At 51.0% G+C, this 24,080-nt stretch overlaps 1 protein-coding gene across 1 annotated transcript; it reads left to right on the forward strand.

Moving 5' to 3' along the window:
* The first annotated feature begins 273 nt into the window (after nt 1–273).
* On the forward strand, nt 274–23,470 carry LOC144945894 (uncharacterized). Its single transcript, XM_078874519.1, has 15 exons — nt 274–487; nt 3,398–3,600; nt 5,209–5,596; nt 6,221–6,709; nt 7,416–8,223; nt 9,148–9,263; nt 9,830–9,970; nt 11,524–11,640; nt 12,617–12,830; nt 13,405–13,577; nt 14,163–14,619; nt 15,590–15,689; nt 17,078–17,298; nt 18,371–18,525; nt 19,447–23,470. The coding sequence occupies exons 1-15, from the start codon at nt 458–460 to the stop codon at nt 19,885–19,887; spliced, it is 4,053 nt and encodes a 1,350-aa protein (XP_078730645.1). The 5' UTR covers nt 274–457; the 3' UTR covers nt 19,888–23,470.
* Nucleotides 23,471–24,080: the final 610 nt, after the last annotated feature.

The raw sequence follows: 24,080 nt of genomic DNA on the forward strand, positions 1-24,080 counted from the left end.
CCATTTGGCTACCAGAAATGTCCACGTGACAAGCCACTTCGTTGAACTATCATTTGTGGCCAGGCCACTTTTGAAAAGAGAGCTATGTAGCCTTACATGGTAAAATAAAATAGTTTGTAAATGAGAGTATCCTAATCACTTCCGAGTTCAACTCGTGAAAGGGGTAAATACGTCGAAATAGTCGACCTGGCGTCCATCTTGCTCAGGGAAGATTTCCATTAAAACGGCGTGGAGGAGTCGAAATCTTTATGACGTCACGGGGGGGGATGACGCTTCCCCTTAGTAAGATGGCCGCTCGTCGCGATGTCTAAAACGACCACAGCGGCTCTCCCTGCGCATCATGGCGGTCGCCACGGTCTTTGGTTGAGCGCCGCTACCGCGAAGGCTTGAGGAGGCGGCTTTTAATCGGCAGCAGCAGCAGCAGCATCGCCGAGCCGAGCCCCAGCGACAAAGAGCCATGTCGCTGCGACTCGCCGACAAGATCAAGGTATGCGGGAGGCTGCATTTGACGCCCGGGAACGAGTTGAGGTGCGGGCCCGCAGGCTTTTTACGGCGTTGCCTGAATTCGCTGCGGAGTTTTAGTGCTCGCGATCGGCGGGCCTGGTACGGTAATGGGGGGGGTCGTGAGCGGGTTAAAGAAGTCGTGTGTCGCTAACGCAGGTAATGCGTGGAGACAAGTACGGTGTTGTGGCGTTGTACGAAATGTTCGTGCGTACGTAGGATGGCTGTTTCGTAGAGCGAGATGATTAAAATGTACGGGAAGTGAAGCGTTGTTGTGTTGGGGGTGAAGGGCACAGGTAGCAATGGAGGTCTTCTCTTTCGGGGTGGCGTGTGTAGCGATGGAGCGTGTTGGGTGCGTGTGTGTTAGCATGGTGTAGTAACTCAAGGTGTGTGTGTGTACTGGGATAGTCAATGTGTAGGGGTGGTGTGTGTAGCGATGTAGGGTGTTGTGAGTGTGGAGGGGTGGGGTGTGTTAGCATGGTGTAGTAACTCAAGGTGTGTGTGTATACTGTGATTGTCTATGTGTAGGGGTGGTGTGTGTAGCGATGGAGAGTGTTGTGAGTGTGTAGGGGTGTTGTGTGTTAGCATGGTGTAGTAACTCAAGGTGTGTGTACTGGGATAGTCAATGTGTAGGGGTGGTGTGTGTAGCGATGGAGCGTGGTGTGTAGGGGTGGTGTGTGTTAGCATGGTGTAGTAACTCAAGGTGTGTGTGTGTAGCGATGTAGTGTGGTGTGTAGGGGTGGTGTGTGTAGCATGGTGTAGTAACTCAAGGGGTGTGTGTGTGTACTGTGATAGTCAATGTGTAGGGGTGGCGTGTTTGTGGGGAGCGGTGGTGTGGCGGTGAGCGCGCTGCGCTGTGAATCCTGTGACCCGAGTTCGATTCACGCTCACGGGACCACAACCAGTGACGATTATCTGAATCGGTCCTGGGCCTCCCGTAGGTAGACTTAGCCTCAAATGACTACCTCGTACGGCGTGTAAACATCGCCACTGGGGAGACAAAGACGGCCGGGTGTGGTGCTGGCCACCCACCCCCTCGTTTGCCGTGCCGGCCTTCATAGGTGCTCGCTAACATCAATTTCCCCAGTCTGTTAAAGCTATACGGGGGATCTTTGTCTGAGTGGTGTATGGAGATGTGTATTTGGGTCAGTCTGTAAGCTGAAATATAATTCTGGAAACCGTACATGTTAATGTCAAAACTATAAGAACTCTGTCATCTAATTTTGACCCCCGAATAATAATCATAACAGTAAAAAGACAGCTAGCACCTTCCACAATACATTATTGCAATGTAATTTAGAACCTATAACAGTTACAATGTGTGAACAACTATTTGAATTCACATTGAAACCAAAACGTTATCTGTAAAACTGTGATTTTTAAATGCACAACACATAGCAATTAAGAAACTGTTAGAAAAAAGAACAAGCCTCATGATTTGACTTTAAAACATTGTTTGGGTCTGACTTTTAGATTGGCTTGAACAGTGAGTTCCAGAATTCAGATCTAGAAACACAGTCACTGTGTCGCCCGTGATGTCCCCAGAGGGAAAAGTGGTAATCCAATGTTTGATGAGATCACTAGAATGTAGAGAACAATCAGTTCTGAAAGATACGTTTGTGCCAAGTCTTTTATCGCCTTAATTGGGGCGCCATGGTGGCGAGATGTTAACTACCTCGCCTGGTATTCATGAGGTCGTGGGTTCGATCCCGACCCAGACGCCTGCTGTACATTTGGAGTTTGCGGTGTTTCTCTCCACGTGGTCGCGTAGATTTTTCACCGGGTCCTCTAGTTCCCCCCCCCCCCATATTTATAATCATCATGCGTTTGGAGTATTTGTTTTATACATTTCCACATGATAAGCCACTTCGTTAAGCTATCGTTGGTGGCCAGGCCGCTTCTGAAAAAGCGCGATGTTGCTCAGTGGACCTTACGTGGTAAAATGCATAAAAAATAGTTTTAATTCAGAAGTAAAACCTCTCTTTAAAAAAGGCTCTTGCTCTCTGTGGACTCATAGTAGTGATTTATAACTATAAAAACCCTCTGTCCTGTTCTGAGTGAACGCCCCCTCATGTTCTGTCAGTCATGGGAGTTATTCGACCATACTTCACCATCCTGGTCAGTGTAGGTTGGTGAAAGGGGGAGGGCCAGGAATGTTGTAGATGTCACTTGCCACTGATGATGGGAAGTGTTTTCACTGACACGTATTGACTTTAATCATTATCAAGCATGCACCATTTTCTTAAACATTTGTTGCTCGACAACATTGACTGTTTACTGGTTCAGATACAGTCATCGCTTGATTATACAGGGGGATGTGGGTGTGCGAGGGGTAACCCGAATAAAAAAAAACATTTATATTGCAAAACATATTTAACGTATTAAGCTATACAAATGTATGTATTGCCTACCAGTGTAGATTGGGCGCGAAGAAGCAAAATTTTACCATTTTTATTGTTAATCAAAGTAATCGGTTTACTTCATGATGTGGCACTTGGGGGCTCTAAGTTAGTGACATCGACGAGTGAAGAGCAGCTAATGATTATTAAACCAGCGCTTACGTGAAAGGCAGATGCAGAGGATGACGTTCAATCCGCAACCCAGGTTATCTACCCACGGATAACCCAGAGTTAATTACTTACAGCTTTCCATTGTGTTTTCGGGTTGTACCACGTGTTGTTTGGCATGATGTCTGACGTTTTTGAACCCAGCCCTACAATAAAACATTGTTCATCATGGCGGGAAAAAAACGAGGTTTCAACCAAAAACACTCATTCGAGAGCTGGTGCAGCACAAGTGTGAAAATCAAACGCGGTATTTGTACTCATCATAGATTTGTCCTTGCGCGAGATCGTGATGGTGCCTCACGAAACAGCCTTGCCTCTGTTGCCCCCAGGATAGCCGCCTCTCGGCCGAGGTGGAGCCTTTCGTGCCGGCGGGGTTGGTGGTGTCGCCACCACGGCTGGGGGATGTTCACGGTGGCGTGGAGGCCGTCAGTCTCGCTGCCGGGATGGAAAGGCCTCAGCACAGAATGCTGCCCAGCTACCAGCCTGACTACTACCCCTACGTGCAGCACCACCCTTCTTCACCTGCCGATGGGTACGGTAGGAGAATGGAGCTTGGTGGTTTTTTTTTTGTGCACAACCCCGCAGGTCAGATGGGTTGCAAGTTCTAATGCCGGGAGGGGGGTCGATTCGGCCGTTGGTCATTCCAAGGAGGGACTCTGTCCCGGTGGCTCAGGAGACAGAGATTTGAGCTTGCACTGCTGATATACTGGGTTAAAATCTGGGTTTCAGCCATCCGTGATTTAATGAAACTTAGCAGTAGTTTCAGCCTGATCTTGAATGACTTCACAGCATTATGCACGTTTGGTTTTCAATTGAGTTGAATTGCAGCCCTGCAAATTAAAATAGTTGGTTTGATTGACAGCTGACAAACAATCTTCACAGAGCTTTGAAAGTTGTGCCCCTAGTATTTCTCATGGGACGACACTGATGACACATTTAAAAAATAAAATTGGGTAAAAAGGCAAAACTAAGATTACCGCTTTGTGGAAAGTGACCAGCAGTTGTCTTGTTGAAATACTTTCCCCTTGCCATAAAAATGTGGAATTTCACCACTTACTCTTATGAGCACCGTTCTTTGCCCCTTTGAGCGGTTAACCACTTTGACATTTGAGTAGAGCTGTGTGCTTCTATGGGATTCTGCTGTGTCATTGTGCACTTAAAATACGCTGTGTCATACTTGAATGTGTATGAATCATCATTGTTATTGTTTGCATGGGCATTTACAGCCCTGTGTCAATCTGCTGCTTGATCAGGGCCTCTGTGTCTTGTGGGTCATGGGCTAATTTGGCCATTCTTCACCACACTGGTTAATGTGGATTAGGGAAGGACCGTGGTCAACATAGATGCTTGGGTGTAGAAGTACATAAGAACAATGCATTTTGGTGCACTGCCATCCACATTCCCACAGAAGGCTATACCAACCTGTTGTGTGCATGGTTGTCACCCAATCCTGCTTAGCTTCTAAGATATGATTAGATTGGCTGTTTTATGGGTGCTTTAGTCATATGCATTCACATTTAACCTTTCACGTATTTTTTTGCAGCAGTTGACATACACCCAACGTAGAAAATGACCTCACTGAATACGTTTATCTCTTGAATATTACTCTTAATATTGTTATCGTGATGCCAAATTTCCAAATGTCAAAAACATAAATGTAAATAAGCAGCCCTGCATTTGCTTACTTGCTGACTCACGCCAGAGCTGCCTCCACTAGAGGGAGCTCGAGATGGTACTTGGTCTACTCTTCCATGCTGACCAGATGTGTTAGTAGAGGTGGCGTACCCAGACTTTACCCCACCATACGTGACCTGCTATTTATACTGCTGCATGGATAGAGGTTGTGGAATTTAAGAAACTTGTGCTCTTGTTTGAACTGTTATGCCAGGAGATCTAATCGAATCAAAACTGTCAACCTCTGAATCGGGCGTCCAGTGCGCTAACCACTACACTAAGCGAGCTCCTCCCGAAAGACCATTGAGAGATAAATATTCAAATTAGGTACTAAACCAGATGTGCTATTTCAAATACACATAAACACATGCATTTCAATTAATGAATCGAAGCATCGTGAAATAACATTTCTGTCTGTGCACGAACAATTATTTACACCTGCACCGCCCCCTCGCTGTACCCTCAGCTTGTGCGTGATGTACGATGCCGGCTATGACTGGCACCCGCCGCAGCAACCGTACTCAGACTACGGCCGATATGGCTACACCACGTACGCCGTGCGCTACGATCACAAGGACCCCAACAAGGGCGTCTACGCGGCTACGCCGACCGCTGGGCCAGAGACGAACGCCCTGGGCTGCGGGAGCAGCGCCGCTCGAGCACCAGCGGCATTGGCCTGTCAGGCGCCGAGCGTCCTGACACCCGACAAGACCGCCTTGAGGACACCGAAGGCCGAGAGGTCACGGGGAAGAAAATCTGGCAGTCAGGGGTCGAAGGCGGAGGGCAAGGAGAGGTCTGCGGAGGGACCAGGCATTCCTGATCAGAATGGGACGGTGCCAGCCTCTCTGCCCGAGGTTTGCCATAGCACACCTCAGTGAGCTTCTGTTTGTGGATCTCTTACTGCTCACATGCAGCTTACTCTGTCCTCTGGTGGATGAATTGCTCCTTGTTTTGTCACTATTGTTTCTGTCTCTCTGCGATTTCTGCATATCTCTCTTATTATCTAACCTTTTGGAACTATAATCCAACTGTTGAAATTACGGACTGGTGGTGATTACGATCACATTGTTGGAGTTTAAATATTTTGCTCGTTAAATTAACGGCAAGCGTAGCCCAGCCTCTTGCTATGACCTCGCATTCCCAGTCGGTAGCTTACATGTAATCATCCCCTTGTGTCAACGACACGTGTCTGTTAAATTTGACATGTACGTATGTTGAATTTTTTTGCACCAGGTGCAGGGGGAGGCCAACAAACGAAACACAAACAATGTACAGCCCTTTTCCATTACCATACCGTGTGGCTCATGGAGGTTGTTTTTTCATACTTTACCCCGCTGGTCAGTAATGATTCATGAAGGCAGAGAGACCTTGGTCGATACGAAATCCCTTTGAATAACGAGGCTAACAAAACTTTACGTCCGCTCATGCACTCGCTCCCATGTGATCTCCTGCCCCTGTCTGCTCGTTTCTGTCCCTAGGGCTCCAGATCGACTACTGAACCCCAGGAGCCACACAAGATGTCTGGAATCAACCCCGACGTTGCACACAATCCCAGCTCCACCCCCACAGCCTCTCATGGCCAATCGGCCACCGTCCTCACCCACCCACAAGCACCGTCCAATCGAAGATCACCCCGCGAAGCAACCACCAACGCAGCCACCGCCAACGCAGTTACCGCCAAAGCAGCTAGCGCCACCACTTCTCCAGAGGCCGCTGGCAGTCGGGCACCACCGACTCTGTGGAATCGCGCAGAGGAGCAGGGGGAGGTGGCGGCGCGTGGCAGTGGTGGTCCTGTAGCGGCCCGTGGTGGGAAGAGCGGCCGTGGCCGTGGCGGTGGCGGCGGCGGTGGCGGTGGCGGCGGCGGCGGCGGCGGTGGCGGTACAGGAGTTACGTGGATGCAGCAAGGGCGGACGTCGCTGGGGAGCGAGCGGGAGTGTTGGCGTGCCCCGGCTCGCGTGTTGTCCAAGGTACGACGATGATGGTGAATACGCTGGTGAATGCGATGGTGAATACAATGGTGAATGTGATGGTACATGCTAAGCATGGAACTGTGCCATCTTGGCCACTTTGTGCCATTTAGCAAGTTTTGTTTAACAATGACAGTAAGGGATTTTCAAACTGTACGTAATATATGAAAATGTTTCACAAACCCTGTATAATTGGGTGAACTACGTTATTATGTTCATTATGGAGGCCCATTAAACAGTGTCTGTCGCCACGAGGCATGCAACTTTTCATGGATTAGCATCAATCTTTAAACACAGGATACTAGCATTAATTCACATGTGTGAGAGTCAATTATTTCCAGTTTGCAATGTGTTGTATATAATAAAAGTAATGACAATGCCCTCTTTACCAAGGAAATCTTCAGTGAGTTTCAATACTTTAACAGGCTGGTCCTGCATTGGTGTGTTTGGCAATTTATTTTCACAAGTATTTGTCATTTAATTGTTTCACGTAAACCCTGCAGCCTTGGGGACACCTCGTTCACCAGTGCAAAATTGTTTCTTGAATCGACTCGTGAATTAAAATCTCAAGAATGCATCATCCCACGAGGATTGGCAGTTTATTACAAGCCTAATGACAAATCCAGTCAAACGCTATTGAGCCATGCGGCCTAGCCGTACACGGTTTATGGGCCTGACGTGTGCGTGTCTTTCCTGTCGCGTGAAGGCCGGTGAATCCCCGGACTCCGGTATCGGCTCCACTCCCAATGGAACGCCCTCTTCCACCTCCTCGCCCTCGTCGCACCCGTCGGAACGGCAGCCCCGGAACGCCGACGAGAGGAGGAGCAGAGGCGCGCTCCCCGGGAGGGGAGACCCACGGAGGAGCGACGCCCGAGCTGAAGCTGGAGCTCACAGTTCCACCCGGGGTCCTCCGGCTCCTAGGGTGGAGCCAGAGCCCAGGGACGGAGTTCCACGTGGGAGAGACGTGCAAGACAGGGCTGATAGAGGAAGCAAAAGGTCCCGTGGAGGGGCCGGCAGAAGTCCATGTGACGGAGCTGACAGAGGGTTCCACGGCAGAGCTGTTAGAGGTTCTAATGGCGGAGCTGGCAGAGGGCCTCACAGCGGAGTTAATAAAGGATCAATAGATGGTGCAAGCAAAGTGCTCCCTGATGGAGCTAGTAAGGGATCCGGTGACAGAGCTGCTAAATGGCCCCAAGGTGATGATAAAGCACTCACAGATGAGGTGAGTAAAGGGCTGCCTGTTGCAGCCTTAAAAGAGTCTCATGGTGGAGCTACTGGGTGGCCTGGTGCCAGGACACCAACTCGAGACTATGCTGTCGCCCGCTCCTCCGAGCCCAGCGATGAAGGCGGTGCCCTCGCGGCGCCCGACCGCATCTCGTGGCCTGAACTCGGAGCTGCGCGAGGAGACCGGTCGTGGTCCCTGGGCAAGGACGGTGGCGCCGCAGTGAATGGACCTCGCCCTCAGCACGGAGCTCTGCCTGGGGACCGGACGCTGCCCACCCCTCCCACCCCGAGTGAGACAGCGGGGCGGGGCGGGGGGCTTGATTTTTTAAAAGAAAATGCTCAGTGAGATATTTGGGTATAGCACGTAGGTCATCGCAGCGACTCGCAATGCAAGTGTGATCTACATGGTTAGGTTGCAGGTTGAGCAAGTCTTCTCTAAAGCTTTCACCACGCACATACTGCTGCGGGTATCTCCGGGAATTTGTGAAAGTCATCTCCTGAAGTTGCCCGCAGTAGTGCGTGGCCAATGAATGAGAGAAGAAATCCTGAACATGCGGCATAACCCGGAAAACCGCACTAAGATACTTTGGTGTGCATCGCAAGCGATAACAATGCTCCCCTTTAATTTAGGCTCAATTTCCTGGCTGTACACACGAATGTCATCAACGTTTGCCATGCGTGAACAGGCCTTGTTCCAACGCATGAGAAATAAGACCTGAGGTGCACTTTTTAAATTACACTAAAATCTTGCCAATCTCTTGCATCTGATCTCATACGCTAAGCAGGATTATTCTTGGGGAGTACTTTGTTTGTAGACTGCCCAAAAATATGAGGTGTTATCGGCTTTGGTTGCCAGGTGGTAGGGAGATCACTACACAGCAATGCATTTATTCTATCACCGTGTCACTTTTGAGTGTTATCCCGATTTATCTGTATTTAATTTAATCGGCCAAACATCCAAAGGCAGATTCCCTTAGAAAAATATCCCTGAGACTCGCTGGGCAAATTAAGAGCGTTTATTTCATGTTACTTGCCCATGCAGCCAATATTTGTCAAGTTTTGAATCCGACCCAAAAAAGCGTGCGCAGTATAGAACGCACGTGCGCTGGATTGATGGTAGCTGGTTGCTCCCACCTGCCTCTGTGTACGCTGCACACACTCCCCCCTCGCTCTTCTCCTCTCATCTCTCACGCCCCCTCCTCCGCCTCCTCCAGCCGTGATGACGTGGGCGAAGGTGGCATCGCGGCCACCCCCGCTTCCAGCGCCCCGTGGGCCCCCTGTTTCACAGGCGGCATGGACGTCGACATCCACCAGCGGTCGTGGGCAGCAGGTGGGCGGCAGTTTGGGACCCGGATCACCGAGTAGAGGTGGTACATGTACATTTTGTGTGGCTTATTAGGAGGCTTGTAATGGTTTGATCTTCTTCCTGTGTACGGTTGGATGAATTGTAAACCTATTGGTTTATGTCCAGATTCGTTAACCAGGATGTGCAGTGAATTGTACTCCACCCCACCCAAAGCCTATTGGAAGCTCTTGGAAAATAAAGTGTGCGTGTATGTATGTTGAACTTCTTTCGCACCATACACAGCCAACCGTGCAAATCGGAGGTGCGGGGGAAGGGCAACAAATTTTATTTAGAGGCATAGCGCCGTTGCTTTTATAAACATCGTACTCACCGCAGAGAACCGTAGCGACACGACCGCACTCTATGATAGTTGGCGCAAAACTGTGCCACACACCCTCCCGCATGGCCTTGTGGGAGCCTCGGCACCGATAAAGTTCAAATTTTTATTTACTCTTGTGTTGTTTTGACGTCATCGGAACGGGAAAGTGTTAATTTGCGTGCTCTTTTAAAAGGCTGCTAATTCTTCTCCGTCGGCGTGTGGCTCCTGCCAGGCCGAGAGCTCGGATGAAGATGACGGCGGTGGCAGCAGCAAAAAAAAGACGCAGAGGAAGAAGAAAAAAAGCAAGAAGAAGGCGCCCAATACCACCGTGGCCGAGACCCCCCCTCCGCATGTCGAGCCGCTCAGATTTCAGGTGATGGCGCGGTCGGGGGAGTAGTGGAGCCACTGGCTCGCAACGGCCTAGCCGGCACGGAGAGCACTCAGAGGTTTAGCGTTTGTGATCGGGCAGACAGCAGCGTGTATGAGTGTTAACATTCCCTTTGTAACAACAACAACAATAATATTGATGTATGCATATTTAAATTTTTCGCACAGTACGTAGCCAACCGCGCTAATCAGAGGTGCGGGGGAAGGGCAACAAACTAAACACGTAAAGCAGTTCTAAAGAAGTGAGTTATCATTCCAGATTTAAAAGTGCATAGCTCCAGTGACTTCCTAATATCGGATGGAAGAGCGTTCCAGACTGCCGTAGAAGCACATTTGATGGTTCTTTACAGATCCTTTATTTTCTATGTGCAGAGACAGATAAGTGAAGGAGACATTGTCTGCTTATCTATTTATTATAGTAAGTTATAGGATTGGTCAAATCTCACTGGCGCTCTGCTGGCGGCCTCAGTTGTGCCATTGTTGGACTCATCGTTGGTGCTGGGCCCTGGTTGATTGTTACCGGGCTGTACCGCGGTGTTGTTTTGTCTTCTTCTCAAACTTCACAATGTAGGAGACTCCTTAATAAGTTCTGAGAACCCATGGGGCTTTCCTGGATATATGAGCATCATTATAAAATTTTCTCACAGGTCACCCTTGCATTGGGGACATGGTTTGTTCCTATCATATGTCCCCCGATTAGCACGGTTGGCTACGTACGATGTGAAAGCAGTTCAGCATACATATGACAAAAACCTGTCGGCTAATTCAGTTTAAGGTGTTGTCATTCGCTGCTGATAATTATTTAGATGTATAAGGCACCCTTAAACAATGGATCTCAGAGCGCCACGAATGTGAAGACAGAAATAAGTGAGAAGTAACTGTGCAGAGAGAGATGAAATGGACACGATAGAGAACTAGAGAGGGAGAGAGAGAGTAGGCCTTGTTAAACAGGTGTTGGTCTTCAACCGGGACTTAGGTCTCCATTGGCTGCGAGCTCCTCGCCTCGAAGGGCAGGGAATCTCAGAGCCTGGGCGCCGTGCAGACAAAAAGTCCGGCCGTCACCGCAGGTTCAAATCCTTGGAGCGCACGTTTATTCTGAGTAGGGCACGATCAGTGGAGTGGAGTGGTGTGTGTGGCTGAATCAACTCCTGGATGTGTGGTGGAGCAAGGGCATTGAAAGCCTTCAATGTGGGTTTGAACTGGAAGCCAATACAGAGCACAGGCGAGATGTGGTCTCGAAGAGGAGTGCGAGTGAGCATACTGACGGCCACATATTTGGCGGACTGTGGACTACCAAGGAGGTTACTCGGGACTCCGAGTAGCAGGACATTACAAGAGGCATTTCGCACCTACGATTAGCACGGAAGTTCAACATACATTGAACAACATAGTACAATCAAGACGTGAACTAAACGAGCGCATGACGCTTCGACTGAGGCTTTAAATAACCAACAAACAATGCTTTCACTCCCCACGCCCTCCTGTTCCCTGTCCCTAACAACTGCGCTCACCCACACCATCACCTCTTCTTGGGATCAGGACGATGAGGAGTTCCCTGGGCTCTCGGCCTCGTTGGGACCTCGTCGACTCCCGATGGCCCGGCCAGGGCTCCCGGCAGCGGGGACCGCTCAGCAGCCTCAAACCTCTGTCCCTAAGGTAAGGGGTCAAGGGGGTGGCAGAAATGGGCATTGCTTTGCCAGTTCGGATATTTTTGTTTTGTTGAAATGTTATTCCAATTGTGCTGTCGGCTTCGTGTTACGAGATGAAGGAATGTCCATCCGAGGGGCCCTCACGGCGCAGCGCTTCGCAGAGCAGTTCCGCACAGGGTACTGTTCAGAAACGGCCCGTGGAAGCTGATTCCACAGAGCTACTTCTGAGAGGTCCCTTCAAAGGACCTACTTATCCACACTTGGAGCGCTGCACTTTTCCAAGTGCCCTGCTATAGAGATGTTCATCACATGGTAGTCAAACCAAAATGTGAATACTTAATTCTCCCAGCTGGAATTTTTGGCAAATTAATTGCAAACCCAAATTGAATTAAGTTTTCTCTTTTTGTGTGTATCGGGTCATTAGTGGCCAGACCGAGACCAATTAAGTCCCCACACTTGAGAACCCAGCTTGTCATACACGAATTTAACCTGAATTCGAAAGCAATGTTCACAGTGGTGCTGACTCACTTCGCTTTCAGCAGTATAGGTCACCTGAGCCATGGAGCCACCTTATGCTTCACTTGTAAGTTTTCTGTTGGGCCTGGAGCGTAAGCAGGGTTGAGTAGGCTTGAGCGATGTGGGGTGGGGGGCAGGAGATGGGAGTACAGTAATGGATTGTGGAATTTATCTGTATGAATTTGAGTTTGCTCGAGTATTTTTTTGGATACTCCTGTTTCATCCCACACGTTCAATACTCGTCAATCGAATAGTCAAAACATTGCAGTGCAAACCCTACTTAAAAGGAGCCTTGAGAATGAGGCTTTCCTGGCTATGTGAAAGGACATCATCAACTATTGATCGCTGTGGGCAGCCCACGTGGACAACCGGTGGCTGGCCGCTTGATGGATACCGCTAGTTGCTCACTTCCGCCAGTAGCCACCAAAGGAGGCGAAGGGTACGGGACGCCGTTTTCTGCCCTGCAGAAGGGCTCTGGCAAGAAGAGCAAGGCCCCAGTCACGCTGGATCTGGGGGACGTCCTGGCCACCTTCGAGCGGCAGCAGCACGAGCAGCAGGAGATCGCCGAGGCGAACGCTGCCGCCGCCGCCGCCACCGCCGCCACCTCTAGCTCCGCGCTGCCGACCTCGCATGGTTCCACGCACCTCGCCACGTCCAGGCCCGCCAAGCCCATCATCTCTGGTGAGTGCGATTCACTGTCGTCAGAAACCACGGTGTCCGTTAGTCCTCTGCCCAAAGCCAGGTCCTTGGCTCAAACTCCCCCTCCATTGTGTCCGACCTCGAGCATTCTTCTTCATTTCACTGCAGAGCATCCTGATGTTCATCTCCTACCTAACCCTTCTTTCAAATGAAAGTACACAAATGAGAAGGGAAAATTGGAACCCAAAAGAATCTGTCCTATAATCGGCTTGCGACCCTGAATCATGACCATGTATCTTCACCGGGGGCATGAATTGTTACACTCATAGTCTTCATGTCACACTGAATATCTTCTAGGTAGTCCGGCACATGATCAGTATCCACAGCCAAAGCAAGAGATGTACTGGATGTGTTGTGCCAAGTGCAGAGCTATTTTCCTGCCGCGGGTAGACTGGCATAAGCACGTGGCTAGTATCCACAGTCATAGCGAGTGGTATACTGGATGCGGTGTGCCGGGTGCGGAAATATTTAGCAGTTCACCGACTCAAGTTAAGCCTTGCTCGTAACTGTCCACTTCTGTCCCACGACTCGCCTTCTCCGCGGTGGGGGTGCACAGTTGGCACGGCCTCAGCCCCGCTGCCTAAGAAAGAGACCCTGCTGGGCTCTTCCAAGAAGAGTGGGCGGGGGGGTCCTGCGCCACACAACCCGCTGGACTCGAGCGCTCCGGCCGTGAAGCGCGGCAAGGAGCGCGAGACACCGCGCGCCAAGAAACCCACAACGCTGAAGAAGGTGAGGGTCAGGGGTCAGAGGCCACCGCCGCCGCCGCATGGCTCCGGACATGTATAATTTATATTTAGTGATTTTCTTACCATTTTTTTTATTTTGGACTCGTATCGTTTTTTGTATTGTTTGCTGCTATTTTTACCTGCTAACCCGCCCGTACTGGACATCTGTGAAAAGAGCGTCATAGCTTCTCGGTTTGTATCCTCAAAATTCGTTATCCCAATCGTGATTAAATTGGGTTTTCAAGTCTCGCGATTTGATGGTCGCAGCCGAGCTATCAATGTATTATGTAGAGAGACCCGTGGGCTCCCCATAGAGACACGCAGACTTACGTAGACGCCCAAAGACTTGCACGTTGTTATAAAGGAAGCGTCGACATGCATTCTTCCGTCAGCTTTTAAAGAAGGTGAGGATCTGACCTCGTAATGGGGGGCTCCTTTAGGGTCGTCCCCTTCGCCAGCCGCTGCCCTGGGGCAGTTTGGCCCCCGATCCTGGTGGTGGTGACGGTGTGGGGGAAATCGCGGGCGACGCTGCCCCCTTGCTGCCGTGCCGTACCGTTGCCTCTGTGCCGTACCCTCCGTGCGCCCCAAGGTGATCCTGAAGGAGCGCGAGGAGAGGAAGAGGCGGCGTTTGTGCGAGGAGCGAGGCCTCGTGTACGTGCCCGGAGGCGACTCGCCGGCTAGCGATGCCGACGCGCGCAAGGATGAGGGTGGCGAGGTCAAGGACGAGGTCAAGGACGAGGTCAAGGACGAGGTCAAGGACGAGGTCAAGGACGAGGTCAAGGACGAGGTCAAGGACGAGGTCAAGGACGAGGTCAAGGACGAGGGCAAGGACGAGGGCAAGGACGAGGGCAAGGCTGAAGAAGGCACGGAGCCAGTGGACGCCGACAACGACGACGAGACGGAAGCCGAAACGGAATCGGAGCTGGAGACGGAGCAGGAGACGGAGGCGGAGTCGGATGCGGAGCGACCGATGGGGGGCTCCCCCGTGGACGTGGAGCCTCCGGACACCCCCCAAGACAGCTCCGCCGATCCCAACGGGAATCAAGGTACCGTGGTCGATGAGCGACGTGACACGGGGCATCGGTTTGTCGTTTGAAATCGATTCTTAACGATCGTGGATGATGCGTGCAATTGCGCACGCAGGAGTCTCTTGTGGCCGATGCCAATTCTGCGTAAATGTTTTTGCCAGTGTTTCATTCGGTTTCGTGGAGTGAACAACTGTAACAAGCGCCCAGAACGTATGAGGAACGATACAAAATAGACCCAAAAAAAAGCTATTCTGGAATCGTGACCCCCAAGTTGTGAGGTCAAGGTGCTGATGATGGCATTGCGGATTGCGGGGTGATGTGGTGCTCTATCCACTGCTGCATGAATGTGCTATTGCCGGGCAATAGAGGATTATGCAGTTCGGTTCTGTATATTGATTGGTTATACAGTAGAGAGGCCGTCATCCAGCAGTGGACTGACACGGGGTAGTATTTTTGTCATGTATTATTTATTAAAAGTTTTTTGTATGTATAAGGGGAGTGGTGATTTCAGAGCTAGTGTGTACTACACTTTAATTCCGACTTCCTGGGTTCGATTCCCAGCCACTGTAAACGTCGGTGACGATTGCGTGAACCGTTCCTGGGCCTCCCCTCGGAGGCCAGCGCTGGGAAGGCAAAGGATGCCAAGCATGGGTCCGGCCACACCCCCCCCCACCCCCTTGTGCGCCGTGCCAACCATTAGAGGTGGTCACTAACAGCCCCTTGCCATAACAGCTAGAAAAGGCTATTCGGGGGGGATCTTTGTATTTATACACGTGTTGTATACAGATGTAAATGGAGCCCCTCCCATTAATGGTATGAATTTCCAGGTTTCCTTTTCAATTAATGAAAGATGAACTTCCCGTAACTGATTGGCCTGCCTAGATGTTGCCACGAACTGCTTTCTTTCCCCCTTCTCTCTTGCGAGGCCCCCGTGTTGTTCTAACGCCCGTCTCTGTACGTTGCTGGTGCTGCTGCTCCGGTGTTTTAGCCACGGACGTGGATGACGATGGGCGCGAGTCCCCGTCTCCCGTCGTCAGAGCAGAGCTCCCGCCGCCAGGCCCCAAGATTCACAGCCGCCGCTTCCGCGAGTAAGCGTGTTTTAAAGGGGGGGGGGGGGGGCACGGGGTGGGGGGGGGGGCACGGGGGTGGGGGGGGTGGGCACGGGGGTGGGGGGGGTGGGCACGGGGGTGGGGGGGGTGGGCACGGGGGTGGGGGGGGGTGGGCACGGGGGTGGGGGGGGTGGGCACGGGGGTGGGGGGGGTGGGCACGGGGGTGGGGGGGGTGGGCACGGGGGTGGGGGGGGTGGGCACGGGGTGGGGGGGTGGGCACGGGGTGGGGGGGTGGGCACGGGGTGGGGGGGTGGGCACGGGGTGGGGGGGTGGGCACGGGGTGGGGGGGTGGGCACGGGGTGGGGGGGTGGGCACGGGGTGGGGGGGGGAGGCACGGGGTGGGGGGGGGTGAGCACGGGGTGGGGGAGGGGCGCGGGGTGGAGGCACGGGGTGGGGGCATGCGGCATGCGGGGTGGGGGGCAGACGATTCTCTCCTTCCCCCACACAGGATAACCACACACTCGTGCTCCTATATTGACACCAGAAGGAGGGGTGGGTTGAGTCACAACCCCAACCGTTCATCAGGTTCACCATGATACCTTCTCTGCTCTAATTCATTATGGCTCACACCTTTCCCGCACTAACATGATGGGCTGCGCTTTGCTTGCCCCTCGGCAACCTGTTGATGCTGACATTCCCCCCCGTCCAGCACCAGATTAGTGCGGCGAAGATGCTCGCAGCGACGGCCAAATATCGCTTGAATGCCGTTTCGAAGTGGTGGCACTTTCGTGTCCCCCGCCACCCCCCGCCGCATGCCATTCGCTTGGGAAGTCGCGTGGTCAGACGTGGCGCGTGGACCGCTATGTCCCACGCCCCTAACCTACAGCGGTGGGAAAAAATAAAAACACAACCCTGACCGATAATTGTTTTTTTATCCTTTTATCTGGCACACAATACCTGCAGGTATTGTGGTCTATGCAAACATGACTCCTTGTAAAAGAGGTGTCAGTTTTGTTGCCAGATAAAAGGGTAAAAAAACAATTATCATATTTTTTACTGGCAAATGAGGTTCCAATGGTGTAAATGCTTACCCCGAGCTCTCATACTCTGATGGTGCATTGTCTTTGAGTTGTGCGCCTTTTGGCGTCATCTGGTGCAACACCATGTGAGACTAGGCTCTAAGGAAAGCTGTCTCGGGTGTGGACCAATCAACTTCAAGGACAGTGCATACATTATCAGAGTTATGTTTTTTGTTTGCATTACGACTGCAGGTATTGTGGTCTATGCAAACGTGACTCCTTGTAAAAAAAGGTGTCAGTTTTGTTGCCAGATAAAAGTGTAAAAAAACAATAATATTTTTTTACTGGCAAATGAGGTTCCAATGGTGTATACAACCCTGACCGTCGAACCGGCGTTTCCTCCACCAGCTACTGCAACCAGGTGCTGAGCCGTGAGATAGACCAGTGCGCCAGCGCGATGCTGCTGGAGCTCGTGCGCTTCCAGGAGCGCCTGTTCGAGCGAGACCCCGAGCGCGCTCGCCGCAAGCGCCGCCTCGTCATGGGCCTCCGGGAGGTCACCAAGCACCTGCGCCTGCGCAAGCTGCGTGCGCTCATCATCTCGCCCAACTGCGAGAAGATCCAGGCCAAAGGTCGGCAAGGGAAGATGCGCGCGGGATAGGACGGTAGCGGGGGTCTGAACTAAAACTAAACTTTTTTTAATTTTACTAGGTAAGGCCCACTGAGCTTCGTAGCTCTTTTTGCAGAAGCGACTTTTTCGTCACGAATGATAGCTCAACAAAGTGGCTTATCACGTGAAAACGTATAGCAGTCAAATAATCGCAACACACGTTTCTAAATGTGGAAGGAAAAACCAGAGGACCCGGAGAGAAATCCACACAACCACGGGGATAGCAGCAGTCTTGGTCAGGATCGAACCCCACAACCTCCTGTATACCCGGCGAGCTGGTTAGCATCTCGCCACCGTGGCACGGTGTGGGTTAGGGGTCAGGGGTCAGTAGGCAGGCAGGCCACATGTTTGAATTATAGTGGTAAGTAATTGGCATGTGCCCATGACCAAGTCACCTGGACGCAACCGTTCCCCGTCAGATCTGGAACCCAAGTAGGGTTGAGCCCACATGGATTGGCAAAGCGCCTGCGTGTGTACGTTTGGGGACGCAGCAATCTTATCGATCCGTGAATTAAAATTGATTGGTATGCTCACAGATAAATGCCTGGAATCGTGCTCGTTGTCGCTGATAAAATATTATTTTGTAAATGCTGTTTACATTTTATGCCAATTACATATTTAGGGAAATATAAGGAATGATGCAAAACACTGTACCCAGGTCACTCTTGCAAATAAGACTATCTTGATTTCTTGAGAGCTTACCTTGTTAAACAATATAGGCTAGACAATTTACAACACTCGAAATATGTCAATGCACATCGCCCTGTTTGACAATTTCTCGCGATGCCCATGCCTTGCTTTATGTACAGATGCAGCTGCATTTAGCACACTTTTCTGTACGTCCACGGTGTATTGTGTGTGTGTGTAGGTATATAGCGGTCATTGCATTTTGATTTTGTCAATCTGGTGACTTTGGTCACTCTTACTTCGAGACTCATCCTTGCTCTCTCGAATTTCTCACCCGGTTACACGAAACAAACCGTTTGAACGTGTGTGCTGGCGCGCGGTGATGGCGGTGGCGGCGGTGGCGGCAGGCGGACTGGACGAGGCCCTGCAGACGGTGATTGCGCTCGCCAGCGAGCAAAGCGTCCCCTTTGTGTTCGCGCTCAACCGCAAGGCGCTGGGCCACTGCCTCAACAAGAAGGTCCCCGTGAGCGTGGTGGGGGTGTTCCACTACGGCGGCGCCGAGGTGACCTCGCGCTCGCGCGCCCGGCACAACCGTGTGTCGCCCAAAATGCACCCCTCACTCCACTCCCACCCAAAGCCTATTGGAAGCTCTTGGAAAATAAAGTGTGCGTGTATGTATGTTGAACTTCTTTCGCACCGTACGTAGCCAACCGTGCTAATCGGAGGTGTGGGGGAAGACAAAAAACAAACAACACAAAACTAATTTATAAATTGTAAAGAAATTAGTTTTCAATCTCGATTTAAAAGTGCATAGCTCCAGTGGCTTCCTAATATTGGAAGGAAAAGCATTTCGGACATCCGCGGAAGCACACCTGAAAGCACGCGACGCAGTGGCTTTGTTTGTTCCAGGGAATCAACCCCAAAATAGGATTAATCCCAGATAGTGATGATAAAGTATACTATGCCACGACGTCTCTTGAGCTGGAATGATGCCTTCGGCTTATGACCAAATTCACTCTGAATTGGGCGCGAATCGGTGTGATAATGGTGATCATAATATTCTTGTTGTGGATTCTGGTAGTAATATTAAGGGTGGTGGTTTTGTTAAAGGTGACTGTGATGATTGTATAGTCATTTCAATCCTGGTGGCGGTGTAAATAATGGTAATCGTGTTGACTGTTTCAGTAAGTGATCATGGTGACAGTGGTCGTGTTTTTGGTGTTGATCGTGATGATGGTGGTGCTATTATTGATCGCGGACGTGAATGCGGCAGTGATCGCGATGACGGAGATGATTGGTACGTGACGTTGACGGCATCAGTGACGGGAGGGGGGGTGCTGTTGGCGGTGGTGACTGCTATGACTCAGGTAGCGATACCGGTGGTGGTGCATAGGCCGATGACGGTGTCGATCGAGCTTGTATTTACGCCACCCTTCACTTTCCTTCCCCACCCCCCCCACCGCGTTGCTGCCCGGGCACACAGACGCACTTTCAGCGGCTGGTGGCGCTGACGGAGGAGGCTCGCTCTGCCTATCGCGACATGGTCAGCTCACTGCAGCAGCAGGAGGCGGCCGCTACCGGCGAGTCGACGGGGCACACCGAGGACCCCCTCGAGGCGTCCGCGTCGCCTCCCTTGGTGCCCGCGCATGATCCCACCGCCCTGCTGCACCTGCTGAGGCTGCCGCAGGGCCACAGGGAGGAGGACCCAGCCGAGGGGTCCGTGCGGTCGCCCGGAAGGAATGCACGTGGCAATGCGGAGACGGAACGACGGATGCCCGCCGCTAGTGGTTGTGGTGGTGGTGGTGACGATCGTGATGAGGGCGATGATCGCGGTGGCGTTGGTGGAAAACGGCCAGATACGAATCTCTGCCAGGATGGCGTTACCGCAGTGTGGAGTGGGGCAGGGCGTGGTGGAGTTGGATAGGGTTAAGTAGGGACATGTATAGGCCAGTGTTGTGTAGGATTAAGGTCAGGTATCATGGGTTATTAATAAGGTAGAATAAGGTAGGGTGAGGTTGGAGTTAGATAAGTTAGGGTAGGGTTAGAGTAAGGCCCGGTAGGGGAAGTTTAGGGTAAGCTATTTGAACCTGCGAAAGGTAGTGTAAGATGCTAGAGTAATGTGAAGTAATATTACGGAAAGTCTTACCGAGTGTCAGGAGAATCCGACATTGGGATGCTTTGGCCAGTTAAATTTTTTTGTTATGTTTATTTCCTTATGATAGGAAATCTGGGGGGGGGGGGCGGTTTAAGAAAGGAAAAAAAACATCCATGCATATGAAAGAATAACACCCTAAGATCTCCCCACGTTCAGGAGTTCATGAAGCCCAATTGCTGTACTGTCACTTGTTGGTTAAACTGCCCTGGAGGTTTTGGAATTTCACGAATCCTATGCGATTCACCTACGCTTGTCTCTAAAGTTCTGCATTACAGATGTAATGCAAGATAGCCTCTTTGATTACTATGGCAAGGTGTTGTGCGGTAAGGTAATGGCACTCCGTGTTAGTGTAATGCAGGGTGGTAGAGTCGGAGTTAAACTGGCTAGCGTAGGGTGGAGTTCATTAACCCTTTCCCATTCCGAGACGCCTGCAAGTTTGCAGGGTGGGTCCCGTTCACCTCTGAATCTCGGAACGTGCAAGAGGCTCGGTGTTAATTTTATAGAGGCATAGCGCCGTGGTTTTGAAAGACATTGTGCTCACCGCAGAGAACTGTGGCGACACAACCGCAATCTGTGATCGCTGGCGCCAAACTCTGCCACTCGCCCTCCCGCATGGCCTTGTGAGTTATTTTATCTTCGTTTTCCTTCCAGTTTTATTTTGACGATGTCCACGTCGGTCATCGGAAAGGGGAAGGGTTTATGCGCAGGTCGGAGCGAAGAGGCGTCGAGCAGAACGTTTCCTGCGTAGGATTGTGTACAGTCCCATAGGGCGAGTAACGGTGGTCCGGAGAGCAGGTAACGTGATCGATGGGATGATGGAGCGGTGTTTGTCATGGTGCCGCCTTCCCGCGGCAGTTTCCAGCACAGGGCAGCGCCTTCCCGAGACTTCTCCAATCGCCCTCCAGGTCCACTGACGATGACGACGAGTGAATGTTTCAGACTTTTCTTGGCGCTGCACTTGCAGCGCCTTACAAAGTAAAACCCCTCGCGCACACAGGCACTGCAGGGCTCAGCATAGAATACGCCGAAAGCCTGTGGGCACGTTATGCCTACGGAAAGAGCTTTGAGTAAATCATGTAGTTATATTACTGTAATTGTGCTCAGAAGGTTTTCCGCAGATGTACATTGATGGTGTTTTTTTTGTTTGTCAAAACGATGTAACGACAAGCCGTTACAGGAGGGCATTCAACGATCAATTGTACCCACGTGCAATGGTGTCACGGTGGCCCTGGCAGCTGTCGCACTGAAGTTAAAACGGCCACGCTTGCATTGCGAGCACATAATGACAGACCCTTGCGCACGTGCGTAGGAGAGTGGCGAGCAGAGATGGCAATCGGGTACGCGATACCCGTACCCTACCCGATACCCGACTACCCGTACCCGGCCGGGTACGGGTACCCGTTTGCGAACCTGGTGCTGCCGGGTATGGGTACGGGTAGGCCGTGAGTCACTGGTGAGTAACCGTTTGTCACTCATTTCTCAACGTCTTGTCTCTTCTCACAATTCAAGTTCCTAGAATCAACCCACCCGCGCCTGCAACATGGCTTCATCACAGAGGTTACAATCGAGTACCCGATACCCATACCCTACCCATACCCGGCCGGGTATCGGGTAGGGTACGGGTACCTGTTTGCGACCCGTACCTGGCCGCACCAGGGTAAGGAATCAAAACCCGTTTGCGACCTCTGGTGGCGAGTAAAGGAATTGACCCCCACGGTGGCGAATTGTTAACTCCCTCGCCTGGTGTGCAGGAGGTCGTGGGTTCGATTGTGATCCTCATGCCTGCTGCTGTATATTTGGAGTTTGCATGTTCTCTCCGTGGTCACGTGGATTTTTCTCCGGGTCCTCCAGATTTTCCCTCCACATTTACAAAACGTGCATTTTGGGTATTTGGCTGCTCTAAATTTCCAAATAAGCCACTTCGTTGAGCTGTCATCGGTAACCAGGTCGCTCCTGAAAAATTGCTCAGTGGGCCTTATCCGGTCAAATAAAAAGTTTAGTTTTGGTGAGCCAACACAGAGGGCCGCATGTTCCCACATGGCTCGTAAAGCTTCACTTCCAGGTACAGCCACGGCTGCTGCTGTATCAGCGCTGTCCATGGTTCTGGAATTGATGGGCATGGGAACATGAGGTTTGGGAGGGCCCAGGTGTACACCAAAGAGCAGCAAGCCATATGCCGTGTTCTCTCACAAGTAGGGTTGCTATGATTCACTCTCCTCCCCCTGCGATGTTTGTGTGTGTCACGATTCGTTATTATGATTTGGTTCGAGAATCAATATTTTTTTTAGTTTCCTTGTCTCGTTTTCGCCCTTGTGTTCTCTTGTTTGTTCACTTAACCTAAAGGTAAAATTTGCATATGATTTATATTCGTAGTCTATTTTTGCGTGCACGTAAGAAACTCTGTAACTCGATTTAATGTAATTGTTTATTTGCCTGTTCAATTGTTGATATGTGGCTCCATGGCTATGTGTTCCCCACAACTTAAAAATCATTCCCATGTGCCGATACCCGTGGCAGATGCGTATGGTTTTACATGTGCTTCTGCTGGTTCAACAATGTGAATCCCAGCAGCGGTCAAGAGAATGAGGCTCGTCTTTGGTGAGGCAACGCCAATGAACCAAAGCCATCTCAGCGACACAACACGTTTTTATGGACGTACGTTGAACCTTTTTCGCACCGTACGGTGCCAACAGTGAAGTTGTTGCGATGGCGCCGAAGTGGTTTAGCGCGCTCTGCACTATCAACCAACTGGCCATGGCCAACACTAGCCGAGAATTATGTCTGAAGGGGTCCCTGTCACCCCCCCTTTCACCAACCCACGCTGACAAGCGTGGTGAGTTGTGGTCGAAGAACGGCAGTGAGAAAGTGGGGAGGCCTTCACTCAGCAGTGGGATTGATAAGAAAGTTTGGCAGCGCACAAACGATTTTTTGACGGAATTTATTTTAGCGTTACAATTGTGCTTTTATTTTACAAAATCTATAAAAAAAAAAGACGGATGGTGATGCATGAAATCGTGTAACGATAATTATGTCATAGGGTGAGTACTGGTAATTATGGTAATACTGAATCACTATTAAATTTGACTAATGCACTTATTCTGTCCTGTAATTTGCAAGAGGTAGGGTCGGGAACCTTGTTTTGCGTTTGTTTATTTTTTCTTACCGCAGTCAGCAGCGTTGATGCGCTGCGGATTCAGCATCGCAAAAGCACAGGGCATTACCGTGCGGGACTGTACAATCGACAGCGTAATGGCATAATGACTCGACGCCGCATCATGGATTTTACAAGTGAAACACAGAGACGTCAATACAAGTAATGAAAATGTGAAATAAAAAAACCTCAAATCTTTAACGCGATCTGTGTGGTCCGTTTTCTCCTCGCCCTTCGTCGTCGGCTTCGGGGCCGTCCATAAATGACGTCACGCACCTGACGGGGGGGGGGGGTCTGAAATTTGTGACGATGGGTGACGGGGGGGCGGTTTGAGAAATGTGACGTCACGTCAAAATGTGCAACTTTAAATAGAGACAACACGTTCTACTTAATTAAATAGACGTTTTAAATAAATGTTTTCTCCAACATCAGAGTGCAGCGCCACATTAAATACGCACTACAATGACAATAGTTTAAAGCGATTTGAAGCATGTTTAAAAAAAGTTTGGGGGGGGGAGGCAGAGCTTTGTGACGTTATGTTTGAGGGGGGGGCTGACTCTGTGACGAGGGGGGGGGTGAAAAATCGTCCAAAATCGCGTGACGTCATTTATGGACGGCCCCTTAATCGTCCTTCCATGCCCACCGGGTCGGCGGTGGCTCCGCACACGGACTGTGATCCCCACCACTGGAGGCGAGGAGTTGGTGGGTCACAGAGACGTTTGGAAGCTCCCTGCGCCGTGGGGCGTGGAGGTGGCCCCCTGAGATATTTCGATGGGATTGAGACCCCAAGTGTTGCGTGAACACTCGACTT

The sequence above is a fragment of the Lampetra fluviatilis genome, chromosome 39, assembly GCF_964198595.1.
Source record: "Lampetra fluviatilis chromosome 39, kcLamFluv1.1, whole genome shotgun sequence".
Taxonomy (NCBI): domain Eukaryota; kingdom Metazoa; phylum Chordata; class Hyperoartia; order Petromyzontiformes; family Petromyzontidae; genus Lampetra; species Lampetra fluviatilis.

What these genes read in the sequence shown, in the direction of transcription:
- LOC144945894 (XM_078874519.1), top strand. Translation starts at nt 458, where the DNA reads ATGTCGCTGCGACTCGCCGACAAGATCAAG. An exon ending in TCGAGCCGCTCAGATTTCAG is followed by an intron (nt 9,971 to 11,523) that starts GTGATGGCGCGG and finishes TCTTGGGATCAG; the next exon opens with GACGATGAGGAGTTCCCTGG. An exon ending in CACAGCCGCCGCTTCCGCGA is followed by an intron (nt 15,690 to 17,077) that starts GTAAGCGTGTTT and finishes TTCCTCCACCAG; the next exon opens with CTACTGCAACCAGGTGCTGA.